The sequence below is a fragment of the Bos indicus genome, chromosome 1 (assembly GCF_029378745.1).
Source record: "Bos indicus isolate NIAB-ARS_2022 breed Sahiwal x Tharparkar chromosome 1, NIAB-ARS_B.indTharparkar_mat_pri_1.0, whole genome shotgun sequence".
Classification (NCBI taxonomy): Eukaryota; Metazoa; Chordata; class Mammalia; order Artiodactyla; family Bovidae; genus Bos; species Bos indicus.
In genome coordinates this window covers 84,787,360-84,812,056 of record NC_091760.1, presented here as the reverse complement: position 1 = coordinate 84,812,056, position 24,697 = coordinate 84,787,360, and the positions used below count along the sequence as shown (strand labels likewise).

The 24,697-nt window shown below is 36.0% G+C and overlaps 1 protein-coding gene across 7 annotated transcripts in view; it reads left to right on the top strand.

Moving 5' to 3' along the window:
* ATP11B (ATPase phospholipid transporting 11B (putative)) overlaps positions 1–24,697 on the top strand; it is a 121,657-nt gene that overhangs the window by 26,615 nt on the left and 70,345 nt on the right. For 5 of the 7 annotated variants that reach the window (XM_019959174.2, XM_019959165.2, XM_070791306.1 and 2 more), the window contains exons 3-10: positions 6,699–6,788; positions 8,456–8,536; positions 11,687–11,794; positions 11,983–12,111; positions 12,719–12,822; positions 15,135–15,182; positions 17,007–17,071; positions 19,623–19,704. In XM_019959174.2, coding sequence (XP_019814733.2) covers positions 6,699–6,788; positions 8,456–8,536; positions 11,687–11,794; positions 11,983–12,111; positions 12,719–12,822; positions 15,135–15,182; positions 17,007–17,071; positions 19,623–19,704 — 707 coding nt within the window. Of the gene's footprint in view, positions 1–4,390; positions 4,671–6,698; positions 6,789–8,071; positions 8,215–8,455; positions 8,537–11,686; positions 11,795–11,982; positions 12,112–12,718; positions 12,823–15,134; positions 15,183–17,006; positions 17,072–19,622; positions 19,705–24,697 lie in introns of those variants that run through there. The other 2 variants (XM_070791297.1, XM_019959199.2) reach the window with 2 other exon arrangements.

Here is a 24,697-nt window from a genome sequence, read left to right as displayed (position 1 = left end):
GACACGACTGAGCGACTGAACTGAACTGATAACTTATATACAATAAAATTCACTAATTTGATGAATTTTGACAAATGTATAGCATATGACCACCATCATTAAGATACAGAATACGTTTGTCACTCCAAAAAGTTAGTGGCCATTCTCCCTTCTCTTCACCTCCAACAATTGCAACTGATCTGCTTTCTGTAGTTATAGTTTTGTCTTTCTAGAATGTCATGAACAATGCACTGTAGGAGTCTTGTGTCTGATTTCTTTTCACTTAACACAGTACTGTTGAGAACGATCTTTGTTGCTACAAGTGTCAGAATCTGTGTTCATTTCCTTTTTAGTGCATATTAGTTATCACCATAGGTTTGGATAGTTTATGTTCTGAATTTGGGTCATTTTCCTTGGAGGGTTTCACTACTAGTATTTTCCCCTTAAGTTTCCAGTTGCTTTTCTAGCCCTGAGCTCTAAATCTTTGTCGTATTTTGTTGATAAGGGAGTACTTTTCCCTACTCTTTGACTGCCATAGCTATGTGAGTTGGATAGTATCTCCAGGCTAAGAAGCCGTTGCTTATAATTCATACACCTTCCATTTGTAATTTTTTTTAAGTTAAACTCTCTTCATGTTTCTATCTATATTTTGGACACATTCCAAGGTTTTAAATAGTTGTTTTAATCTAGTTTTCATAATTCTTATCTGCTAGGAGTTCACTTAAATTGTCTTATCTGCTAGGAGTTCACTTAAATTGAAGAAAGTAGGGAGACCATTCAGGTATGACCTAAATGAAATACCTAACAATTATACAGTGAACGTGAGAAATAGATAAGGGACTAGACTTGATAGACAGAGTACCTGATGAACTATGGACGGAGAGTTCGTGACATTGTACAGGAGACAGGGATCAAGACCATCCCCAAGAAAAAGAAATGCAAAAAAGCAAAATGGCTGTCTGAGGAGGCCTTACAAATAGCTGTGAAAAGAAGAGAAGCGAAAAGCAAAGGAGAAAAGGAAAAATACCAATTTGAATGCAGAGTTCCCAAGAATAGCAGGGAGAGATAAGAAAGCCTTCCTCAGTGATCAATACAAAGAAATAGAGGAAAACAATAGAATGGCAAAGACTAGAGATCTCTTCAAGAAAATTAGAGATACCAAGGGACCATTTCATGCAAAGATGGGCTCAATAAAGGACAGAAATGGTATGGACCTAACAGTAGCAGAAGATATTAAGAAGAGGTGGCAAGAATACACAGAAGAACTATACAAAAAGTTCTTCATGACCCAGATAATCATGATGGTGTGATCACTCACTTAGAGCCAGACATCCTAGAGTGTGAAGTCAAGTGGGCCTTAGGAAGCATCACTACGAACAAAGCTAGTGGAGGTGATAGAATTACAGCTGAGTTATTATCAAATCCTAAAAGATGATGCTGTGAAAGTGCTGCACTCAGTATGCCAGCAAATTTGGAAAACTCAGCAGTGGCCACAGGACTGGAAAAGGTCAGTTTTCATTCCAGTCCCAAAGAAAGGCAATGCCAAAGAACGCTCAAATTACTACACAGTTGCACATCTCACACGCTAGCAAAGTGATGCTCAAAATTCTCCAAGCCAGGCTTCAACAATACTTGCACTGTGAACTTCCAGATGTTCAAGCTGGTTTTAGAAAAGGCAGAGGAACCAGAAATCAAATTGCCAACATCTGTTGGATCATCAAAAAAGCAAGAGAGTTCCAGAAAAGCATCTATTTCTGATTTATTGACTATGTCAAAGCCTTTGTGTGGATCACAACAAACTGTGGAAAATTCTTAAAGAGATGGGAATACCAGACAACCTGATGTGCCGCTTGAGATATCTGTACACGGGTCAAGAAGCAACAGTTAAAACTGGACGTGGGACAACAGAATAGTTCCAAATAGGAAAAGGAGTACATCAAGCCTGTATGTTATCACCCTGCTTATTCAACTTATATGCAGAGAACATCATGAGAAACGCTGGGCTGGAAGAAGCACAAGTTGGAATCAAGATTGCTGTAAGGACTATCAGTAACCTCAGATATGCAGATGACATCACCCTTATGGCAGAAAGTGAGGAACTAAAGAGCCTCTTGAGGAGAGTGAAAAAGTTGGCTTAAAGCTCAACATGCAGAGCTCTAAGATCATGGCATTCGATCCCATCACTTCATGGCAAATAGATGGGGAAACAGTGGCAGACTTTATTTTTTGGGCTCCAGAATCACTGCAGATGGTGACTGCAGCCATGAAATTAAAAGACACTTACTCTTTGGAAGAAAAGTTAGGACCAACCTAGACAGCATATTAAGAAGCAGAGACATTACTTTGCCAACAAAGTAATTGTCTAGTCAAGGCCATGATTTTTCCAATAGTCATGTATGGATGTGAGAGTTGGACTATAAAGAAAGCTGAGTGCCAAAGAATGGATGCTTTTGGACTGTGGTGTTGGAGAAGACTCTTGAGAGTCCCTTGGATAGCAAGGAGATCCAACCAGTCCATCCTAAAGGAAATCAGTCCTGAATATTCATTGGAAGAACTGATGTTGAAGCTGAAACTCCAATACTTTGGCCACCTGATGCGAAGAACTTACTCATTTGAAAAGACCCTGACGCTGGGAAAGATCGAAGGTGGCGGGGGTGGGGGCGAAGAGGACGACAGAGGATGAGATGGCTGGATGGCATCAGTGACTCCATGGACATGAGTTTGAGTGAACTCCAGGAGTTGGTGATGGAAAGGGAGGCCTGGCGTGCTGCAGTCCATGGGGTCACAAAGAGTCAGACAGGATTGAGCAACTGAACTGAGGAGTTCACAGTCTGTTGATACTTGAAACAGAGTTTCCTGGAAAACTTTTGAGATTAAATATATGAATGTTTTGATATTCAGTCAAATGTAGTAGTATTAGGTTTGGTGTTTTTGACCAGGTTTCAGAAATGTAGACTTTTAAATAAATGTTGCCTTTTTTCACGTACATGAAGACTGTCTTTCTCATTACTCCTCTATTATTATTCCACTAATGTTTTTTAAAACTTCCAAACCAGATTACCTGCTATTCCATAAACTCATGTTTAACTTCCCTACCACCTTGCCTTTGCTATGATTTTGTTTTGATAACCTCAGTTTTTAAGAATATAAGTTGTATATTTTTGCAGAGAAAGTAGATTTCATGTTTTTTAACCATATTTCAAGAATGTAGACATTTTATGTGTGTGTGCATGTTCAGTCACGTCCGATTCTTTGAGACCCTATGGACTATAGCCCGCCAGGCTTCTCTGCCCATGGGATTTCCCAGGCAAGAATACTGGAGTGGATTGCCGTGGTCTCCTCCAGGGGATCTTCTGGACGCAGGGACTGAATCCGCATCTCCTGCAGTGGCAAGCAGATTCTTTACTGCTGAGCCATCAGGGAAGCCCAGATATTTATATAGGCAGTGTCTGGGGTTTTTTTTGACCATAGTTGAGCCTGGCTTCTCAATGTTCCCTTTTACTACCTTTCTACTCTCCTATTATTTCCCTAGACTCTTTTCAGACTGCATTATCTTCTCTCCCACAAAGCCATGAGGAACTTCCCTCTTCTCTGCCTTTGTTCATTCTTTCTTTCCTTCCTGAAATGTTCTCTGTTTGCCCCCTATTTTCAGCTGTGAGTGGTTCCTCTCTTAAAGCCCATGTTGATTGTGACCTCCTTCATTAAATTTTTCTTGCTTGTTGAATTCTTTGTATATTCCTTCTTTTACTTTATCTTGGAATATAGCTATTGATATAAATATTGTTCTTAATCCTCTCTATTTAAACTTGTTATCTTTGTTTCTCTTATTATGTAGGTGCCTTGCACATTGTAGATGGAAAATATGCCTTTGTTCAATTTAATTCACTATATAGTAACGTCTTATCATAAATTTAAATTTCCTTCCAAAAGATTTAATTTTATGACCATGGTTTCATTTTCTTAACTAATGTCAGACCTTTGAAGGGCAGTGGTAAAGTCATATAGGTAATTGTAGAGAAGATATGCTTCTAGTTCATTTTTCTTAACTGTTATTACATAATTAAAATAATTTTAAAGCATAATGAATTATTATTTTCCTTAGAAGATTTTCATGTGTTTAAATATTATTCTACTTGAGTGCCTTCTCTGTGTATGACAGGACCAGCACAGAATTTAGACTCAGTCTACTAATGTTTACCTGAAAACAACAATTCCCAACATTTATAAGCTAGCTCATGAGAAGTTTTTGTTTCTTCTCAGTTTTCCATTGTATTATTGACCTAGCCAAAGAAAACATCCTGAAATTAATTATCTTATTGCTAACTTACATATTTAGTTGCTCTTTTCAAAATTCTGAGAGATAAAATGTATTATCACTATTATGAATCAAATAGATTGATGTAAACTTAGAACATTGTCAAGTTAGTTCTTATAAAGTTTTATACAGTTGCTCTGGTGATTAAGAAAGTTGTTGGAAATACTGTGACCCTTGTAGGGACAACTGTCTTTTTACTCCAGTTAAGATCAGCTGGTAGTGGTTTGACCCATTGTCTCACGTACACACATTGAGCAGTGACCTCTTTTGGTTCCAGGAAGTATCTGCCTCTCTTCGCTCTAGAGTCGTGAACATGGTTCCCAATCTCAGATTCTAGAACCACTGGTGACACTACAACCACAAGAAAATGTTTCAGGTATCCCAGATTAGGACTGAAAATATAATTCACCTAAGAAAGGCTGTTAGGTATTGTCCTATTCTTCATACACCCTTGAGTCAAATAGGCTTTCATGGGTTCTTCTGGGAACCTAGGCATATTTATAAAATTGTTCATAAGTGAATGTTTCAGGTCTCAAAAAACTGATTAAGGGAATTCCCTGACAGTCCAGTAGTTAGGACTTCTCACTTTCACTGCCGAGAACAAAGGTTCAACCCCTGGTTGGGAAACCAAGATCCTGTAAGCCATACACCAGGGCCAGAAAAAAGAGAAGAAAAAATTGATTAAGAAGTGAATTTCTGACCTACAGAAATTAGAACCATCTTCCATTGTACCACAGAAAATCTTGAATTAGTCAATAACCAGTAAGGCTTCATTCATTACCTGACACCAGGAGAGTTACGGAAAAAAAGTTTTTTCCCATCAGTGTTTATTTGCCTATTTATGTATTCTGCTAGCGTTTTGCTATCTGTGTGCTATAGTGTAAGTGCTGAAGATAGAGCAGTAAATAACACTATGTTCCTAGCCCCGGGGATCTTACATTCTGCTAGGTGAATGGACATTGGGCAAAGTAACAATACTGTAAAATGTTTCCCTATTTTATTTGTAATGGTGTTGTGTGTAGTGAGTGGCACAAGTAAAATTTATATGGTGTTACCCTATCCCCATAATGTAGCATTATAGGCTTATAAACTGATTAATAATATAGCAACAGACACACAGCGGTTAGTATGAGCTAGGTTCTGTCCTTGCTGCTGCTGCTAAGTCACTTCAGTCGTGTCCGACTCTGCGACCCCATAGACGGCAGCCCACCAGGGTCCTCCGTTCCTGGGATTCTCCAGGCAAGAACACTGGAGTGGGTTGCCGTTTCCTTCTCCAGTGCATGAAAGTGTAAAGTGAAAGTGAAGTCACTCAGTCACGTCTGACTCTTAGCGACCCCATGGACTGCAGCCCACCAGGCTCCTCCGTCCATGGGATTTTCCAGGCAAGAATACTGGAGTGGGGTGCCATTGCTTTCTCCGAGGTTCTGTCCTTAGCACTATATAAATATATCAGCTCATTTAATCTTTGTAACAACTTATACAGTATGCTTGTTATAACTGTCCTCATTTTATAGAGCATAGAATGAAGTATAGAGAGATAGATCCAAGGTCCTTCAGTGACCATGAATTAGGATTTAGACCACAGCAGTTGTTAACCTTTTACCATCAATGTTTATAACCATTATACTCTACTATCTCACTGTAAAAATAGACATTGTGACAGATTTTCATGTCCTTTATGAGATTTTCTTCATGGCTATACCAGTGATCACTTAACTAAAGTAATTTTTAATCTTTTTCACATTTCATATCCCATGCGTACCAAGGAGTACTTGAAGAATTATACTGTCTCCTTTGTTTCTGACGAAACCTAAAGAGAATATTTATAAAGTAAACTGAATCCAGTGTTAGCATTTTTATCAACTCCTAATTCATCTTTAAATTTATTTTTATTTATTTGGCTGCCCTGGGTCCTAGTTCTGGCACATGAACTCTTAGTTGCAGCATATGGGTTCTAATTCCCTGACCAGAAATCCAACACAGGTCTCTTGCATTGAAAACGTGGAGTATTAGCCATTGGACCACCAGGGAAGTCCCTTAATTCATCTTTCAACATTAGGTTTAGTTTTGTCTAATCAAAACCAAAAATAAATTATTAAAATATTATTTTAGATCTGCCATCTCCAACTTCTAAAAAAACTAGGAATTTAATAGCAAAATTGATAGGTTCCTTTATCTCTCTTTTAAAGTTATACTAAAATTGCCAATAAATAGTAAAAGGTAAAAAGTAGAATAAAAGCCCTGAAACTCTAAAAACCAGATAGTTTTTATAGCATCAAGTTACATGAATTTGTGTAAGGGCTTGATATATCTGATGTGTACAAGTTTTCTTATTATTTGTATAAAATACATATTATTTTAAAATATTAACTTATCTTTTTGTTTTTTGTTTTTTGTTTTTTAGTATACTGTGTGGAATTTTGTTCCAAAAAATTTATTTGAACAATTCAGAAGAGTGGCAAACTTTTATTTTCTTATTATATTTTTGGTTCAGGTAAGCTTTATCACTCCATAAATTGTTAAGTTGATAGACATGAATGCTAAACATATATCTTCAAGGAAAAGTTAACATTGCATTCTAAACCATGTGACTATGGGACCCATTTTTTTTTTCTGCAGAGCTTCCCCATTGTATTCAGTGAATACAGTAATGTAAATCACATCCAGATATCTGAAAAATAGCCAGTGAATTTTAAGATCCGTTGTATTTTGTTTTATCACTTATGTGTAATAGTGCTGATAATCATAATTAAAGCCAAGAAAATAGCATCATCCTTTCAAATGTTCTGCCTCAGAAAATAAATACTTTGGCTTTTAATATACAGCACTTGTTTTTGGTACATTTCTGCCTGTGGAACCATCTTTGTACAAAATTAATCTTCCTTTGGTTTTTCTTTTTTTTTAATTTATAGATTTTACTTTTAAAAGTTTTTATTATAATTTCTAAGAATCTCCATGAATATAGATTTTTATCCAGGAGGCCATTTTCTTAACTTAAATCATTGTAAGCTCTTTAGTTTTTAGTTTTTCACATTGTGCTTTTTTTCCCCTAATATCAGAATATCAAGAGAACAGTATGAAACTTGAGTATAAACCAAGATTTAGAATTAGTGATTGTCATTTTCCTTCAAAGAGGTTTTTCTTTTCTGATGATACGTTAGCAGTCTCTTTCAGTGTGGCACTGAATTTTTTTTATAAACTCTGAACTTTTCTCTCCATAGAACCTGGACCTTCAAAAGAAAAAAAACTTGTGAAGTAGTCACCTTAAAGCTTGAGGAAGCTTTTCTTTAATTGCTTCCCTTTGTGAGCGGAAAAGGAACTTCTGGGTTTTTTTTTGTTTGTTTGTTTTTTAATCAGTAGACCATCAGCTTGTTTAGTCAAAAAAATGAGAAATTTACACTTATTACATACAAGTAACATGCATTTGTGAAATTACTGCCTAAGATCAGGAATTCAGCCTGTCTGTGGAATAGAACAAACTTAATTGGCCTAACCAGAGTAAACCAATATTAATAAATTATTAGACCCATGTTCTAAATAACCAAATATAATTACTGCAAATATTTCTTCTAAAGCAGTTTATTGAAACATCAGTTGTATGATTTAGATAATTGCAGCATCATTTGTTTTCCAAGTTGTACCCCTCTGGCTCTACTAGCTGTAACAAAATCACTTGTAGAAGGAAACCGTTTCCCTAGTCCCATTTCTTGTTTTCTCTCCAGTGTGAGTTTATTCTGGATCCCAGAATAAAAATTGACAGATTTTTTTTTTTTTTAGCATTTCTCTGGATGGGCAAAGAAATGTGAATTGAAATTCTGAATAGCTGTAGCTCCCCTCCAAGACAAATACTGAGGAAGACCTTAAGTACTCTATGTGTTAAGAAAGCAGAGAAACTGAGTCCACTCTAGCAGTATTTGTGGGTATGCAATAGATTTAGATAGTCTACTAACCCCATATAATGGCTAACAGAGTATACTTGTGAAACTGTGAAGTAAACTACATTCACTGCATAATCTCTCTCAAGTTACTTTTTCATCTGAACTATGATACGTATTTTGTATAATGTTTTCAGATTTCCCAATAATTATAAGATTCTACATGTTAATAGTGATATGTACAATATAAAATATAATACTCTGCATTCTTTCTTTTTTAATGCAGCTTATGATTGATACACCTACCAGTCCAGTTACCAGTGGACTTCCGTTGTTCTTTGTAATAACAGTTACTGCCATAAAGCAGGTATGAAATATTTTATGTTGCTTGCTTTCTTCCCAAGTCATTCAGAAGTTTTCTCCTCCAAAGTAAGATTTATTGTTGCGAAAGTAATTTTCATAAGAAAGCAAATTTAGGGCTTTCCTGGTGGCTCAGAGATAAAGAATCCACCTGCCAAATCAGGAGACATGGGGTCAATCCCTGATCCAGGAAGGTCCCACATGCCATGGGCAACTAAGCTTGTGTATCACAAATTCTAAGCCTGTGCTCTAGAGCCCAGGAATCACAACTACTGAAGCCTGACTGCCCTAGAGCTTGTGCTCTGCAATAGGAGAAGCCACTGCAGTGAGAAGCCCATGCACTGGAGAGGAGCCCCTGTTCCCTGCAACTAGAGAAAAGCCCACACAGCAGTGAAAGACCTAGCACAGCCAAAAAAATAAACAAAATTATAAACAGAAAAAAAGCAGCAAATTTGTTTGATTCTGCATATGGTAAAAATTAAATTGAGGTAAGCCACTCTTATCAGGTACTTGGTGACTGATGGGATGATTACAATTATTAAAGTATGTTGTTCGTTTAACATACCTAAGAAGTATCCAAAAGCAAGCATTTTGTATGTACAAACCAAGTTATGTGTGAAACAGATTGTTACAGTCATCTTTGTAGAGTTTGGTAGTATTTAAAGGATATATAATTCAAAGGAAGGGGATATGTTTAGGAGTGAAGCATGTACTTCTGGCATGAAATTTTTGAATAAAAATTGTATAGTGCTTTCCTACTTTTTACAACTTTCTCTGTGAAATTGATTTTTATGTAAAGTTGTACTCTAAGGGAATAGCTTCAACTAGATCTGATTTGATATTAAAATCTAGGTGTAGAAAAACAGTATTATTGGATAAACATGACAAGAAATTTAAAAAATCCCTAGAAACGTCATGTTTATATAGTTACCACTTCTCAAAATATCTGCTCCCTTCCTCTTGAAAGAGTTAATTTGAATTTCCATGTGCCAGTTTGATGTTTTCATTTTGTAAGATTTAAGGATAAGGTTTAAATTGACATAGAAACAAAATTGGCAAACATTTTATAATTCTGAGATGTAGTTTATTTATTACTTATTTGATAAAGGTAATGGAAGTCTATAAATTAACAGTTAATCTAGTGTGTCTGAATAGCACGCTACTGGAGAAGGCAATGGCACCCCACTCCAGTACTCTTGCCTGGAGAATCCCATGGATGGAGAAGCCTGGTAGGCTGTGGTCCATGGGGTCTCGAAGAGTCTGACAAGACTGAGCGACTTCGCTTTCACTTTTCACCTTCACGCATTGGAGAAGGAAATGGCAACCCACTCCAGTGTTCTTGCCTGGAGAATCCCAGGGATGCTGGAGCCTGGTGGGCTGCTGTCTGTGGGGTCGCACAGAGTTGGACACGACTGAAGCGACTTAGCAGCAGCAGCAGCAGCTGTAAGTTTGATTTCCCTTTATTCACTGGTCTGTTGGAGACTGCTGCTGCTGCTAAGTCACTTCAGTCGTGTCCGACTCTGTGCGACCCCAGAGATGGCAGCCTACCAGGCTCCCCCCGTCCCTGGGATTCTCCAGGCAAGAACACTGGAGTGGGTTGCCATTTCCTTCTCCAATGCATGAAGGTGAAAAGTGAAAGTTAAGTCGCTCAGTCATGTCCGACTCTTAGCGACCCCATGGACTGCAGCCTTCCAGGCTCCTCCGTCCATGGGATTTTCCAGGCAAGAGTACTGGAGTGGGGTGCCATTGCCTTCTCCACTGTTGGAGACTAGGATTTGTGTAAGTCAGTAAGCATCCAGATCACTTAATACAATTACATATTCATTTGGTTTTTTAGATGTCATTTATTGCATCAAAGTAACAAAGATTTGTCCCTTGGACTTCTTTTTTATATATAATTTCTTCTTTGGTGATTTCATCAAGTCTAGTGGGTCTAAATTTACATGTATCCTGCAACTATGCTCTGAACTCCAGACACACACATAAAACAGTTTGTGCTTGCAAATACAACTATTTCCTCTTGGACACCTTAAACGTTTCCTGACCTGTGTCACTGTCTCATTCACTACTCTGGTCTTTTTGCTTATATCATTTCTCATTCACTACCTATTCTGTTGAATAAATGCTTGTTTTAGGTTGTCTGTCACCTTCATTTGAATGTTTAGTTCTCTGAGGGCAGATACTTTGTTTTATATTATCAGTTTGTTACCAGTGACCAGAACAAGGTTATGCACATATTTGACATGAAATAAATATTTGATAGATGAATAGATGAGTGAATGAACCTCTTGAATATTTTTAAGAAAGTGTTAAATGTTGAAATACTTCTTTCCTTGGTTTCCCAGTATAAATTTAGCCAAATAAAGAGTGGATTTAGTTGGAATATGATGCTGTAACTAAGTTGAAAATATGTTGGTGAGTTTATAATATATCTGCCAAAGGAGTGAGTTTAATATAATAATAATAACTTACAACATGTCTCTTTCCAAAGTGAGTCATTTGTCAAGATGGGAGACATTGGAAATGCAGCAGATTTTAAGGATAACATCATCAGTTTAGTTTTGAAATGTTTAATGTTACTTATGAGACATCAAAGTGGAAATATTAAGAATGCATTTGGATATTTAAGTTTATTAGAGTCTGGAAATACAGGCTGGAAATAGAAATTTCAGAATTTTTTGAAGACACAGGGATGAAGAAATCGGGTAGTAGGAAGTAAGAGAAGGGTGAAAAAAGGGCCCGTTAAGATGATATAGAAGGAGCCTCCCATAGTAAACTGAGAAGAAGTAACTGAAGAGGTACTGTGAAAACCAGGAACATGTGTGTGATGAAAACCAAGTAAAGAGAGTGTTTCTAGTAGTAATGAATGCCAAAGTAGTCTAACATGGTTCTAATGAATGAAATGTTTGGGGGAAATTATGTTTCCCTTTCTCATTTGATAAAAAGTATCTCTGGGGAAGGGAATGGCAATCCACTCAAGTATTCTTGCCTGGAGAATTCCATGGACAGAGACACCTGGCGGGCAAGTCGGACACAACTGAGCGACCAACACACACACACACATCTTCTAATTACACAACTGAGCAACCAACACACACACACACACATCTTCTAATTATACTAAGAGGGGCTTTTTTTATTCTTTTGATGCTTACAGGGTTATGAAGATTGGCTAAGACATATCTCAGATAATGAAGTAAATGGAGCTCCTGTTTATGTTGTTCGAAGTGGTGGCCTTGTAACAACTAGATCAAAAAACATTCGGGTATGCATTTAATAAATAATAGAAATCAATTATATATTAAAAGGAAAAATTCTAATCTGATTATATTTTAGTTAAAGTCTGCTTTCCTACATTAAAATATTACAGTAGACCACTTGTTTAGAACGCAATAAAAATAAGTCCTGCCTTTTAAAATCTGTATATTCACTTTTCCCCCAAATTCTTCATAGGTGGGTGATATTGTTCGAGTAGCCAAAAATGAAATTTTCCCTGCAGATTTGGTGCTTCTGTCCTCAGATCGACTTGATGGTTCTTGTCACGTTACAACTGCTAGTTTGGATGGAGAAACTAACCTGAAGGTTTGTACATGTGTATGTTTGAGTGTAGCTCTTAGTGAACAAAACATCTCTGGATTATAGTGATATTTTCCTTTGGTTAAGGTAATAAAGTTTGACCTGATAAAGGAGAAATGTTTTAAATTACTATTAATTACTTCATGAAAGTATACATTTTACTTCAAGGTTAGCCTCACATGGTTTAAGCAAGTTAAGAAAAGTAAAAAGTGCTTTGGAGAAACTATAATCTTTTAATATACTGGTGCTTTTTTAAATAGTGGGCACATTTAAATTTTTCTCAATTTTCAAAGTACAATCAAAGATTTTACTTGATTCACTTTTTTCTACCTATTAAATGTATTTGCAGTAAACTTTGAGCAGTGATGACTATTAACACACTTACAGACTTAATTTCCTTGTATGCAAATGCCCTTTGTAGACCGATAGTCACAGTAGCTCGTTTCACTGCTTGTTACTTTACATTCTTCTTTCTCTTCTCATCTGCCATCTAGCTTAGTGATCTCAAGTACAGAATGCTATGATTTCATTTGTAAAAGAGATTTGAAATAAATGATGTCTAAGGTCCCATTTAGATCTCAAAACTATGGGCTTTAACTTTTCTTTTTTTCAGACACATGTGGCAGTTCCAGAAACAGCAGTATTACAAACAGTTGCCAATTTGGACACTCTTATAGCTGTGGTAGAATGTCAGCAACCAGAAGCGGACTTGTACAGGTATGATGTGATAGTCACCATATTCATCTTAAGTCTGTTTACAGATCTCATTTTTTACAGTCATAAACATGCAATGAAATAGCTGTTTGAAAACATCATTGGGGGGAGCAAGGCGGGAAATCAATTAAATGCGGGCAAAGCTAAAAGCAGAATTTGGCAGAATTCTAAGCTGAAGTATTAAAAGCTGTGCTTTTATTCACATGTTTCTCCTTATTATCTTCTACTTTGGTGTGAACTGGCTTTATAACAATAGCAGTAAACATTATAACAATAATAGTAGCTATGAGGGAAATAAAGTTATTTCCTTAGAAGAAAATAATTTAATGGTGTGTGTGTATATATATGCACTCAGGCATATGTATATGTATGCTCCATGAAGGGCCATGTCTTTGTGTTTGTTAGGAACTAACTCATTTTAACACTGTAAGTCATCTTTCAGTGAGCTATATGCTAATTATTGCCATCTATGAAATGGAAACAACTTTCATTATTAAAAACTTCCATGAGAAAACTACTCATTTTTACTCAAAAACGGGTAAGAGTAAAAATCACAACCACATTGTAAAAATTGACCTCAGCTTTTTGTCATTCTCTGCATTTGTTGGCTTAAGATGTAATCATTAGTCATTGGCTTTTTCAGATCTCTTACATATCTTTGTTCTGGATCCATATATTTATAATGGAATTTTCTCTGTGTGGTATAAAAACGTTACATTTTCATCAAAAACAAAAACAATGTGGAATTTTCCACTTAACTATAAAAATTGGAAGTTCTGTGCATTTAAATTATAAGATAGATTTAACTGTGAAGAATTCAGTGCTTTGAGTTCTATATTGCTGTTATTTCTAAGTCTCAGAAAAGGATGAATTATAAAAAGATTGTTGAAAACTAGAAAATGATGCAGCATTAAGAAAGCATAAGATTAATAATGAGGTCAAATGTGTAATGCTTTGAGTGGTTTTGCCTTATTTGAAAAATGGGGAAAAAGTTTAAAAAAGCTTTTTAAAATAAGAAATACAACATTTTATTGTCACCACTGGGAGCACCTGACCCCCCAGGTCTGCTCTTAATCAGAATACATGATTTATAGCCAAATGTCAAGTCATCTTTGAACTTGTATGCCTATCCCCAACCAGGGTTCTATTCCCAGGCCCAACATACTCTTTGAGTGTCAGAGTTGTGGATAATTGCATAAAAATTACAGTATTCTGCCTTAGGAGGCTGCAAAACAGAACGGAGAAGGAGAGTGGCAAATTCAAGGAAGCCATAGGCAGAGTCCAAGCAGTAGTTTTTAGAGGGCAAGAAAGGCCCAGAATGTCAGTAGTCACAAGGGGAACGAGATACTGAGGTCACAATCTGTTGGAGAATGAAGGATAGGAGAGGCCTGGGCTGGGAAGCAGTCCTGGTCCAGAAGGGGTCAAGCCAGAGTTAGAAACCCTGGAAGCTGTGAATCAAAGCTCAGTGGATCAGGGGACTCTTGACACGAAGGAGTTGGACAGCTGGTCAGAATGGAGAAGGTGACAGCATCACCCATGACCTGTAGCAGCAGCAGAAGCAGGGTGAGGTTTCTCTCACTCATGGGCCCAAAGACTTTAAGTAGCAAGTGGATGAGGGTCATGTTGTCACACTCCATGGAGGCACTGTCGTCATTCTCATTCTGGTGCACTGTCACTAGCCAGAGGCTCTCTGCTACTCGTTATGGTAGAGCAGCCCCATGACGGTAGGAAAAAAGGCATAAAGTTAAAGGAAAAGACATAATCGTCCCAGTAATCGCCTTCCAGCTCCACTAGGAGGTTGAAGACAATGATGGAAGCAGAAATGACTAGCAACTGGCCAGCCTCTAGGCCATTAATTCCTGCTACAATTTTGATGGCAAAAGTGGGTGAAATAAACCATGCGAGCTAGTGAGACAGCTGTGGGCAGCAACAACAGCTTATGGCACCAGCACATATTTGTACATCATCTGCAAAGCCCAGGAAAATCATGCAGGGGATGGCAGGGAGCACACTGCATGGTGGAGGAAGGCTTTACACTGCTCCTCCACAGATGGAACGGGATGAAGCAGAAGAGCATGAGAGGGAAAACAGCACCACTGATCACTCCCTGAGAATCTAACAATACTAATTTTTTAAAGCTTAGTGACTGATTTACCTTTGTAATTTCTAGTATGAATATTGGATCATTCATACATGCAAAAGACTGGTTTTGTTTCATGTATAAGAATAGTACCAAAACTTTCTTGAAATTTTCCACCTATTGATGTCATAAATGTAATATTCGTTTTTTTGTAACATGATGAATTCTTTGATAGATTCATGGGACGAATGACAATAACTCAACAAATGGAAGAAATTGTAAGGTAAGAATAAATTTGCATTATCCAATCACTTTTAAGTGAAAATTGTTTCGGGGAGGGAATTGTTTCCTCCCCGTTTAGGAAAATTAGGTCTTCACTTCAAAATCATTCCTCACAAACTAGAGTACTGGGCAATCTAGAACTTCTTTACTCTTCTGTTTGGTTGCTTGGTTGTTTTGGTTTGTTTTCCCTCAATATTCAGGTTAATTTCTGGTACCTACATGAAAAACTTCTTGTCATTTCAAAGATTTTATGATAGGGTGAGATTACATTGTTACGCATGACCACAAAGCTGAATTTAGAATAAATCTTGGAATCAACCCTTGAACGTCTCATTAGCATTCCACCTATTTTCTGGAGATGTTCAGTTTATACTGGCTGCATAAAATAAGATACTAATATAAAGAACTGAGAATTTGTTTTAATAAAATCCTCAAGACAAGCCACCAAAAATATGCATTAGGATGAATTCACATTTTTAATATAAGTTAACATAGGGGCACGTTCAGTGAACTCTGTGACAAGGTCTTTGTAAATTTAGGGACCCCTGCTGAACAACAGTGACTGGGTTTTATTTTGATTTCTATAGTGACATAATGGAATGCTTGTGTGGATACATAGTATGACTCGCATTAAGATATTGTGGCTGGTAAAGGAAAAGAGCAATTATGTTAGCAAGGAGAATGTTTTGTTTTTTTTGTTTGTTTTTTAAGGGAGCCTTGTTCTTTGCTGAAGCAACCAGAGTGAACTAATGAATTTTTTAATTTGAGGCTTTCTACCATTATATCCTAATTTTATATGCCAACTTGAGCTCAAAGTTTTTCTATTCATTGTTGGAACCAAATGAAAAAGAACTGTAATAAGTCTCCTGAATAATTGATTTTGGAATATCCATTCATTGTGTTCCAAATATATGATCTAATAAAACCATACTTGTTATACATAGCCAAACACCGGACCCCTATATTCATTGGATTTTTTTTTAGTGTTTGGGTTTATAGACCTCTTCAGAATTGGTTCAGATTCTGTTTAATTCAGATAACCTTGTATGTATATTTCAGAAAAGCCTTATGATAAGGAATATCAACAAAATTAAAGCTTTTTAGTCCATCCATAACAGAGTTATCATTTGCTATCACTAAGAAAATACAATTTTCCTTTCTAGTTATTTCTTCTCGTTTTATATCTCCATTATGGAGAGAAATTCATACAGCAAGAAGAACCCCATGCTTCAAGAAGTATGCAATGCAAGTAGTCAAGTTGCAGTGTTCATCTTGCCTAAAAAAAATACTAACTCACTTACTATGCTATCATTTGTAACCTAGTATAATTTTAATTGTGCAGAAAACATGCAGTAATACACAAATCATAATACAATTTGTGTTTACATTGCTTTTTTTCTTCACGCAACCTGTTTACATTGCATTTTAATTTTGTATTTTCCCTTTGAAAACTGTTTATTGATTTTGGTCAAAATTTTAAAATTTCATCTTCTGTAAAACATTTTTAAGTTACCACTTAACATCACTTAATTTTGTTTTATGTCTAAACTTCTAAAAGTAGTGGCTTTCTGATGATATCTACAGGCATAATCTTATTTCTGAGTCATTGACCTTAAAATGACTGAAATGCTAAAGCAGATATTTGTTGTTACAGTAACTAACATCATGATTGACCTAGACAGCTTTATACTAGCTGAGATTTTGGTTTTATGAGAAAGCATTGTTGTAAGTATAGCTTTGAGTCCCTTCTGTCTGCTAAAGATGCCATTTAAATTTTACTTGAATTTTTAATAAATTTAATGCTTTTGGTTATTTTTCCCCCTAGACCTCTGGGGCCAGAGAGTCTCTTGCTTCGTGGAGCCAGATTAAAAAACACAAAAGAAATTTTTGGTTTGTATATATTGAAAAATTTTAATAATAGATTTGTTTTGATGCTTTATATGAAGTATTTTTGAAAGCACAGCATTTGTGTTATTTTGGTTAGATAATTTGTCTGTGATAATTTTCTTTCAAAGATTGTGTTAATATAATTTTGTGTTATATTTTTTCTTAATTCTGACTTTTGAATAATAGATTGGAACCTTGCTGTTATATTTTCTTTGTGAATACTTCGTGCTAAGAAGATAATTCTGGCATTTGTATTAATGGTGTTGAGAACTATATAATCTGGCACCATGGTACAATAAACCACTTGTATTATTCCATTATAGTTAGATTGGATTGTTAAAACTGCTAGCTCATTTATTCCTTCAGCAAATTCTTAATGATCTGTGACTGTGTATCAGATGCTGTTTTTACATACACTGACTGGATTAAAAGGATAAATAAATAGTGTTCTTGCATTGGAGATCTCAATTCACTATGCTCTGACTCAACTCTAGGTAAATTGTGAAGTTAATGATAACCTTTAGCTGTCAACTAGCTCCTCACCTTTAAGGAATGGCCATTAGCTTTTGAGCTCTTCTTTCTCATTCTTTTGTTTTCTTTTAACTGTACTATATCTTATCTCTCAGTGTTAGGCTCTCTGATAAAGAAATCCATAATTTTTTAAAAAGGAGAGTAATGAGTGTGACCAAAATATGGAGAGATTGGAACTCTCATACATTGCTGGTAGGAGTAGAATGTTCCAGCTGCTGTGGAAAATAGTTTGGCAGTTCCTCAATAAGTTAAACATAGAATTATAAACATATCACCTGGCAATTCTACTTCTAGATATATACCTTAAAGAACTGAAGACAGGTGCTCAAAGGCTTGTATGAGAATGTTCATAGCAGCACTGTTTACAATAGCTCAAAGGGTAGGAACTGCCCAAATGTCTATCGACTAATGAGTGGATAAACAAATGTAGGCTGTCCAACTAATGGAATATTATTCCCCTATATGAAATGCAGTACTGATAAATGCTGCAACATAAACTTTGAAAACATTATACTGAGTGAAATCAAACAGAAAAGGCCACATGTTGTATGATTCCATTTATATTAAAAGCCCAAAATAAGTAAATTCATAGAAATAGAAACTAGATTAGTGGTTCCCAGGAGCTGGGTAGGGGAATGGGAAATGATTGCCTAATGGGTTCAGGGATTTTTTTGGGAGGAGGGGGGCGTTAAATATTCTTAGTGAGGATGGTTGCACAACATTGTGAATGTAACTAAGTACCTCTGAATTAAAATGGTAAATTGTACGTTACGTGTATTCTGCCACAATTTAAAAAAGGAAACCATAATAAAGTTTTATGGTTTAAAAAGTCCAAAGAAACCTCCAGGACTTTTAGGCTCTCTCATATAATGCTGTATTTTAACACCTCTCTAGCAGTAATACCTTTCACAGTCTTAAACTTTAGGAAATTTAGATGAATTTAAATTTATTTACACATATTTATTTACACATAAATATGTGTATTCCTTTAGATGAATTTGCTGCTGTTTTCCTAAGCACCGCCTCTCTGTGTTGTACCATTCTGTCTGATTTCTCACATTTCTATAGTTTTGGTGCCCTTTATCATTTGAGTTGTAATCTCTGCCTTTAAGGAATAATTCTAATAGTGAAAATTCCAGCACAGATCTTTAGGAAGAGAGCATGATGAATATTGTTCCTCACATCATACTGCTTAGGAATAGGCATAAACATCTATTGATCGTCTTTCTGTTTCTAGGTATTTTGCTAATTTGTCACACAACCTTGCAACAGTTTTAATGAGGTTATTTTTTCCCATTTAAAGATGGAGAAATTGAGACTCGGAAAGATTAAATAACTTGCTCAAGGTTGCAGAACTAAGTGGCAGAGCTAGCATTCAAACAAAGCTCTAACTCCAAAGTTTTTTTGTTGTTTTTTTTTTAATGAGACTGCTCTTACCTAATTTCAAGACTGCTCTTCCCAGTTTTAGTCCCATTATTACTGTCGTTCTCTCTCATCTCAGAGTCTTTCTCATAGGCACATGTTTTTAGAATAGCAGTTTCCTTGTATTTACTTCATTTACTGTGACAGATGACCATATTATCTTTCCATTGCTTATGAGATTATGTCTAGACTCCAGATCCTGGCATTCAAGGCCTTTCAAACTGACCCCAATCCATTGTTGGAACCTAATAGAAAGTGCTTTTCCATTTCTGTCTTTGCCTTATAGTTAGTGCACTATTTGCTGTATCTGTAATGGCATTCTCTGCTATCTTTATCTTTCCAAATTCTTTGCCCCATCAGTTCCAACTCAAGTAATACCGCTTTCATTCAAATGTCTCAGTTATCATTCAGGAACAGAATCTATATGGCTTTCTCAATCAGCAGGCTGAATGACTGGAGTTTCCCAAAAACCTCCAGGACTTGAAAGCCGAATTCTAACAACTGTCAGTTGATACATTTTTTAAGTTGCTTTCATGCTAGTGAGTACATTCCTTTTGTGAAACATGGTGGAGGATTAGTTTAAGTCTGTTTTGTTTTTCAGGTGTTGCTGTATATACTGGAATGGAAACTAAGATGGCATTAAATTACAAGAGCAAATCGCAAAAACGATCTGCAGTAGAAAAGTAAGAAAACTATTTTATTTACACATAAATAGGACTGTTGATATGGATATTATATATGTATAAAATACGTGGTATATGTTTAAAGTCAACAAAAGATGGTATCCTTGAGGATAGGGAGAGTTTCTCATTTTTATTCAATTCTGATTTATTGACATACAGTTGATGAATAATATTAGTTTCAGGTGTAGTATGTGGTGATTTGACATTTGTATCAATTATGAAATGATACAATGAGACTAGTAATCGTCTGTCCCCATACAAAGTTATTGCAATATTATTGACCATATCCCTTATACAGATATTACATCCTCATATCATTTATTTTATAACCAAAGGTTTGTACTTCTTAATCCCTTTCACCAATTTTACCCATTCCCCCAATCCTGTCAGGCCAACCACCTATTTATATCTATGAGTCTGTTTTCATTTTGTTTTTTTAGATTCCACATAAAAGTAAGATCATATGATATTTGTCTTTCTCTGTCTGACTTAGTATAATACACTTTAGATTCATCCGTGTCACTGATGGCAATATTTCATTTTTTTATGGCTGAGTAATATTCCACTGTGTGTATATATACCACATCTTTTTTATCCATTCGTCTATTGGTGGACACTGAGGTTGCTTCCATATCTTGGCTATTGTAGATAATGCTACAGTGAACATTGGGTGCGTATATCTTTTCAAACTAGTGCTTTTGTTTTCTTTGAGTAAATACACAAAAGTGAAGTTGCTGGACCATATGGCAGTTCTATTTTTACCTTTTTTGAGGAAGCTCCATATTGTTTTCCATAGTGGCTGCACCAATTTACAGTCTCACCATTCGTGTATTCAGTTCAGTTCAGTTGCTCAGTCGTGTCCGACTCTTTGCAACGCCATGGACTGTAGCACGCCAGGCTTCCCTGTCCATCACCAACTCCCGGAGCTTACTCAAACTCATGTCCATCGAATCAGTGATGCCATCCAACCATCTCATCCTCCGTCATCCCCTTCTCCTCCTGTCTTCAGTCTTTCCCAGCATCAGGGTCTTTTCCAGTGAGTCAGTTCTTATCAGGTGGCCAAAGTATTGGAGTTTCCGCATCAGTCCTTACAATGAATATTCTGGACTGATTTCCTTTACGATGGACTGGTTGGATCTCCTTGCAGTCCAGGGGACTCTCAAGAGTCTTCTCCAACACCACAGTTCAAAAGCATCAATTCTTTGGCACTCAGCTTTTTTTATAGTCCAACTCTCACATCCATACATGACTGCTGGAAACCATAGCTTTGACTAGATGGACCTTTGTTGGCAAAGTAATGTCTGCTTTTTAACATGCTGTCTAGGTTGGTCATAGCTTTTCTTCCAAGGAGCAAGTGTCTTTTAATTTCATGGCTGCAACCACCATCTTCAGTGATTTTGGAGCCCCCCAAAATTAAGTCTCTCACTGTTTTCTAATTGGTGTATTAGAGTTCCCTTTTTTCCACATCCTTACCAGTACTTGTCATTCATTGTATTTTTGATGATAGTCATTCGGACAGATATGAGGTGTATCTCGTGGTTTTGATTTGCATTTCCCTGATCATTTGGGAAAATGTCCAATTAGATCTTTTGCCAGTTTTTTAATCTGATTGTTTTTCTGATGTTAGGTTGTGTGAATTTTTATATATTTTGGATATTAACCTCTTGTCAGATATATTATTTGTAGAGTTTTCTCTCATTGGGTGGGCTGCTTTTTTGTTTTATTGATAGTTTCCTTCACTGTGCAAAAGCTTTTTAGTTTGATATAGTCCCTTTTTGCTTTTGTGTCCCTTGCCTGCAAATATATATATATATATGTATATATTTTGAGGAGATGCAATAGGTATATGTATATATTTTGGCCATGCCATACAGCATGTGGAATATTAGTTCTCCAACCAGGGATCGAACCTGGGCTCACAACACTGAAAGCTCAGAGTCCTAACTACTGAGGACCACCAGGAAACCACCCCTCCAAATATTAAGATCAATGTCAAAGAGGAATGGATGCTTTCTAACATTTATGTATACATGTAGCATTTTGCACAATATTTGGCATATTGTAGATGCTAAAATAATGATTTTAAAATAAAAACTGTTGAATAATAATGGAACCACTTGAGCGGACTAAACCTCCTACAGAAAAGAATTATAAAATCTGGACAGAATATTAATAAACAAGTATTTGAAAGCATTGGAAAGTGATCAAAAACAGAAACTGGCAAGGAGTCTACTCCTGAAAAATGACAGCAGCAACAAGGGGGAGTGCAGCTTTTTACCTGAGGGCCCTTTTTACTTACTGTGCTGCTGCACAGGCTATGAGAGAGCCTGAGCTTTATCGTGTATAGACGTTAGAGGACAAAGTTCAAAGCTGAAGGAGCAGCTAAAAAGGCAAAAATCATTTAAGGGAATGAACTCCAAAACAGGCACATAAATTCTACCCAAATGACTGGATAAAAAGAAGCAATTAAACCCGATCTGAAAATAAAGAGAAGAAATATTTAAAATGTAGGCTTTAAACAACAGAATAAAAAACAAGCAATAGACAAAATTAAGAGCCAAAAGTTGCTTCTTTGCAAATATTAAAATAGGTAAATCTGTACCCAGATCGGACACAACTGAAGTGACTTAGCAGCAGCAGCATACCTAGATCGAGGGATCAAAGGGAAAAGAAGTGGTAGAAGAGAGAAAACTTAAAAAGATTTGCATTGCCTCATTTCAAGACAGTATAAAGCTACAGTAAATTTTGTATGATTTTAGCATGAAAAGATAGTTCAGTAGGTTAAAATATAGAGAGTTGAGAAATAGTGATTTTCAACTAAAGCATTAAGTGAATTCAGTGAGGAAAAAGTCTTTTCAACAAATGATGTAACAACAATTGGATATTCAAATGGGAAAAAAAATAATAAACTTCAACTCCTGCCTTACACTGTACACCAAAAAAATTTTTAGGATGGATCATAGATCTAAACATAAAAGCTAAAACTATGAAACTTTTAGAAGAAAACTTTGGAAGATATCTTCACAACCTGGAGATAACTAAGTACTTTTTAGGACACAAATAGCATAAATAAAAGGAAAAATTGATAAACTGGACTTCCTCAAAGTTAAAAACTTTTCATCAGACTACACAATTAAGGAAATGAACAAATAAGCCACAAACTGGGAGAAGATATTCACAAGATCTATCTTACAAAGAACTTGTATTCAGAATATATAATGATATATTAAAAACTTCTATATGTTTATAATAAAAACAGCCCAGTGAAAAAAATAGGTAAGATATGAACAGATACTTCACAAAGGAGAATATACATGTGGCCAACAGGCACATGAAAAAGTGTATATCATTAGTCACAAGAGATACAAAGTAGAACTACAAAGAGATACCAAGACGCACTTATTGAAGTGGTAAAAATGGAAACTGAAGGTTCCAAGTATTGGCAGATAAGGAGCAGCTGAAGCACTTATAAGTAATCTGTGGGTCAAATAGGAAATTTCAAAGAAAAAATTTGTAAATACCTAGAAATTAATACAAATACAACAATCACATTTTGTAGAATGTAGCTATAGCAGTGCTGAGAAGAAAATGTATAGTACTTGTATTAGGATTCTCTAGAGAAACTAAGCCAGTAGTTTATACCTAAGTTACATATAAGGGGAGATTTATTATAGGAATTGGTTCACGTGGTTGTGGAGCCCGTGAAGTCTCAGTCGGCCAAATGCAAGATAGAGACCCAGGAAACTTGGTGGCATAATTTAGCCCAAATCCAAAGTCCTAAGAACCAGCAGCTCTGAGGTCCCTAATCAAGAAGAGACAGAATTTCTCCTTCCTTCGCCTTTTCTTATTGTTGTTGTTGTTCCATTTGAGCCCTCAATGAATTGGATGATGCCTGCCTATTTTGGGGCTTTCCTGGTGGCTCAGACAGTAAAGAGTCTGCCTGCAGTGCAGGAGACCCATGTTCGATCACTAGGTCAGGAAGATACCCTGGAGAAGGGAATGGTTACCCACTCCAGTATTTTTGCCTGGAGAATTCCATGGACATGGACAGAGGAGCCTGGCAGACTACAGTCTATGGGCTTGCAAAAAGTCAGACATGACTGAGCGACTAGTTGCTATATTGGTGAGGGCGTATGTCTTTACTAAGTCTATTGAACTAACTATCTCTTCCAGAGACACCCTCACAAACACATCCAGAAACAATGTTTTACCAGCTCTCTGGTTAGCCTGGTCAAATCAACACACAAAATTAACTGTCACAGCACTAAATAATGATATTGAAAAAGAAACACCAGTGACAGAAATTGAAATTTAAATTATACCATTTGCAGTCACCACTCCCAAAGAAGTACCTAGGTGTACACCTAACAAAATCCATATAAAATCCATGTGCTGAAAAGAACAGAATGTTGATGAAGGACTTTAGAGATAAAATATTAAGCTTGCCCAGTGAAAAGAAGAGGGATTTTAAAGTCAATTCATGACTTGTATGATTTTGGGAAATCTACAGAACGATTTTTTAGTTTTGGTCACCATCTTTAAAAAGGATGCAATCTCTTCCTCACAGGTTTTTATAAATATTAGACAAGGTTGTTTTTTGTTTAACATAAGACAAGTTAGTGGTTGTGACAGAAGTTCTATAAAATATCAGTGCTATACAAATATTAGTTATGTTTGCACATAAAGTAAGATAGGTCCTGAAAATGTAGAAAATCTTTTGATAATTATTTACAGTAAAATAACTGGCCAAAACTGTCATTTACTATAAGCATTTTGAACAGTAGCTTAACTATAGTAAATATGTTTGTAATCGTATGTATCTGTTCTTTTATTTCTAGTAAATAGATTTAATTGAATGGTCATAAATTGTGTCATTTAGATAGCTATCATAATATCTTATATATTTAGTGTCTTATTTAATATCAATAATAATTTCCAAACAAATGAGTATAGTAACATGTTATTGATACATTTTATATTCTCTTTTTTTCAT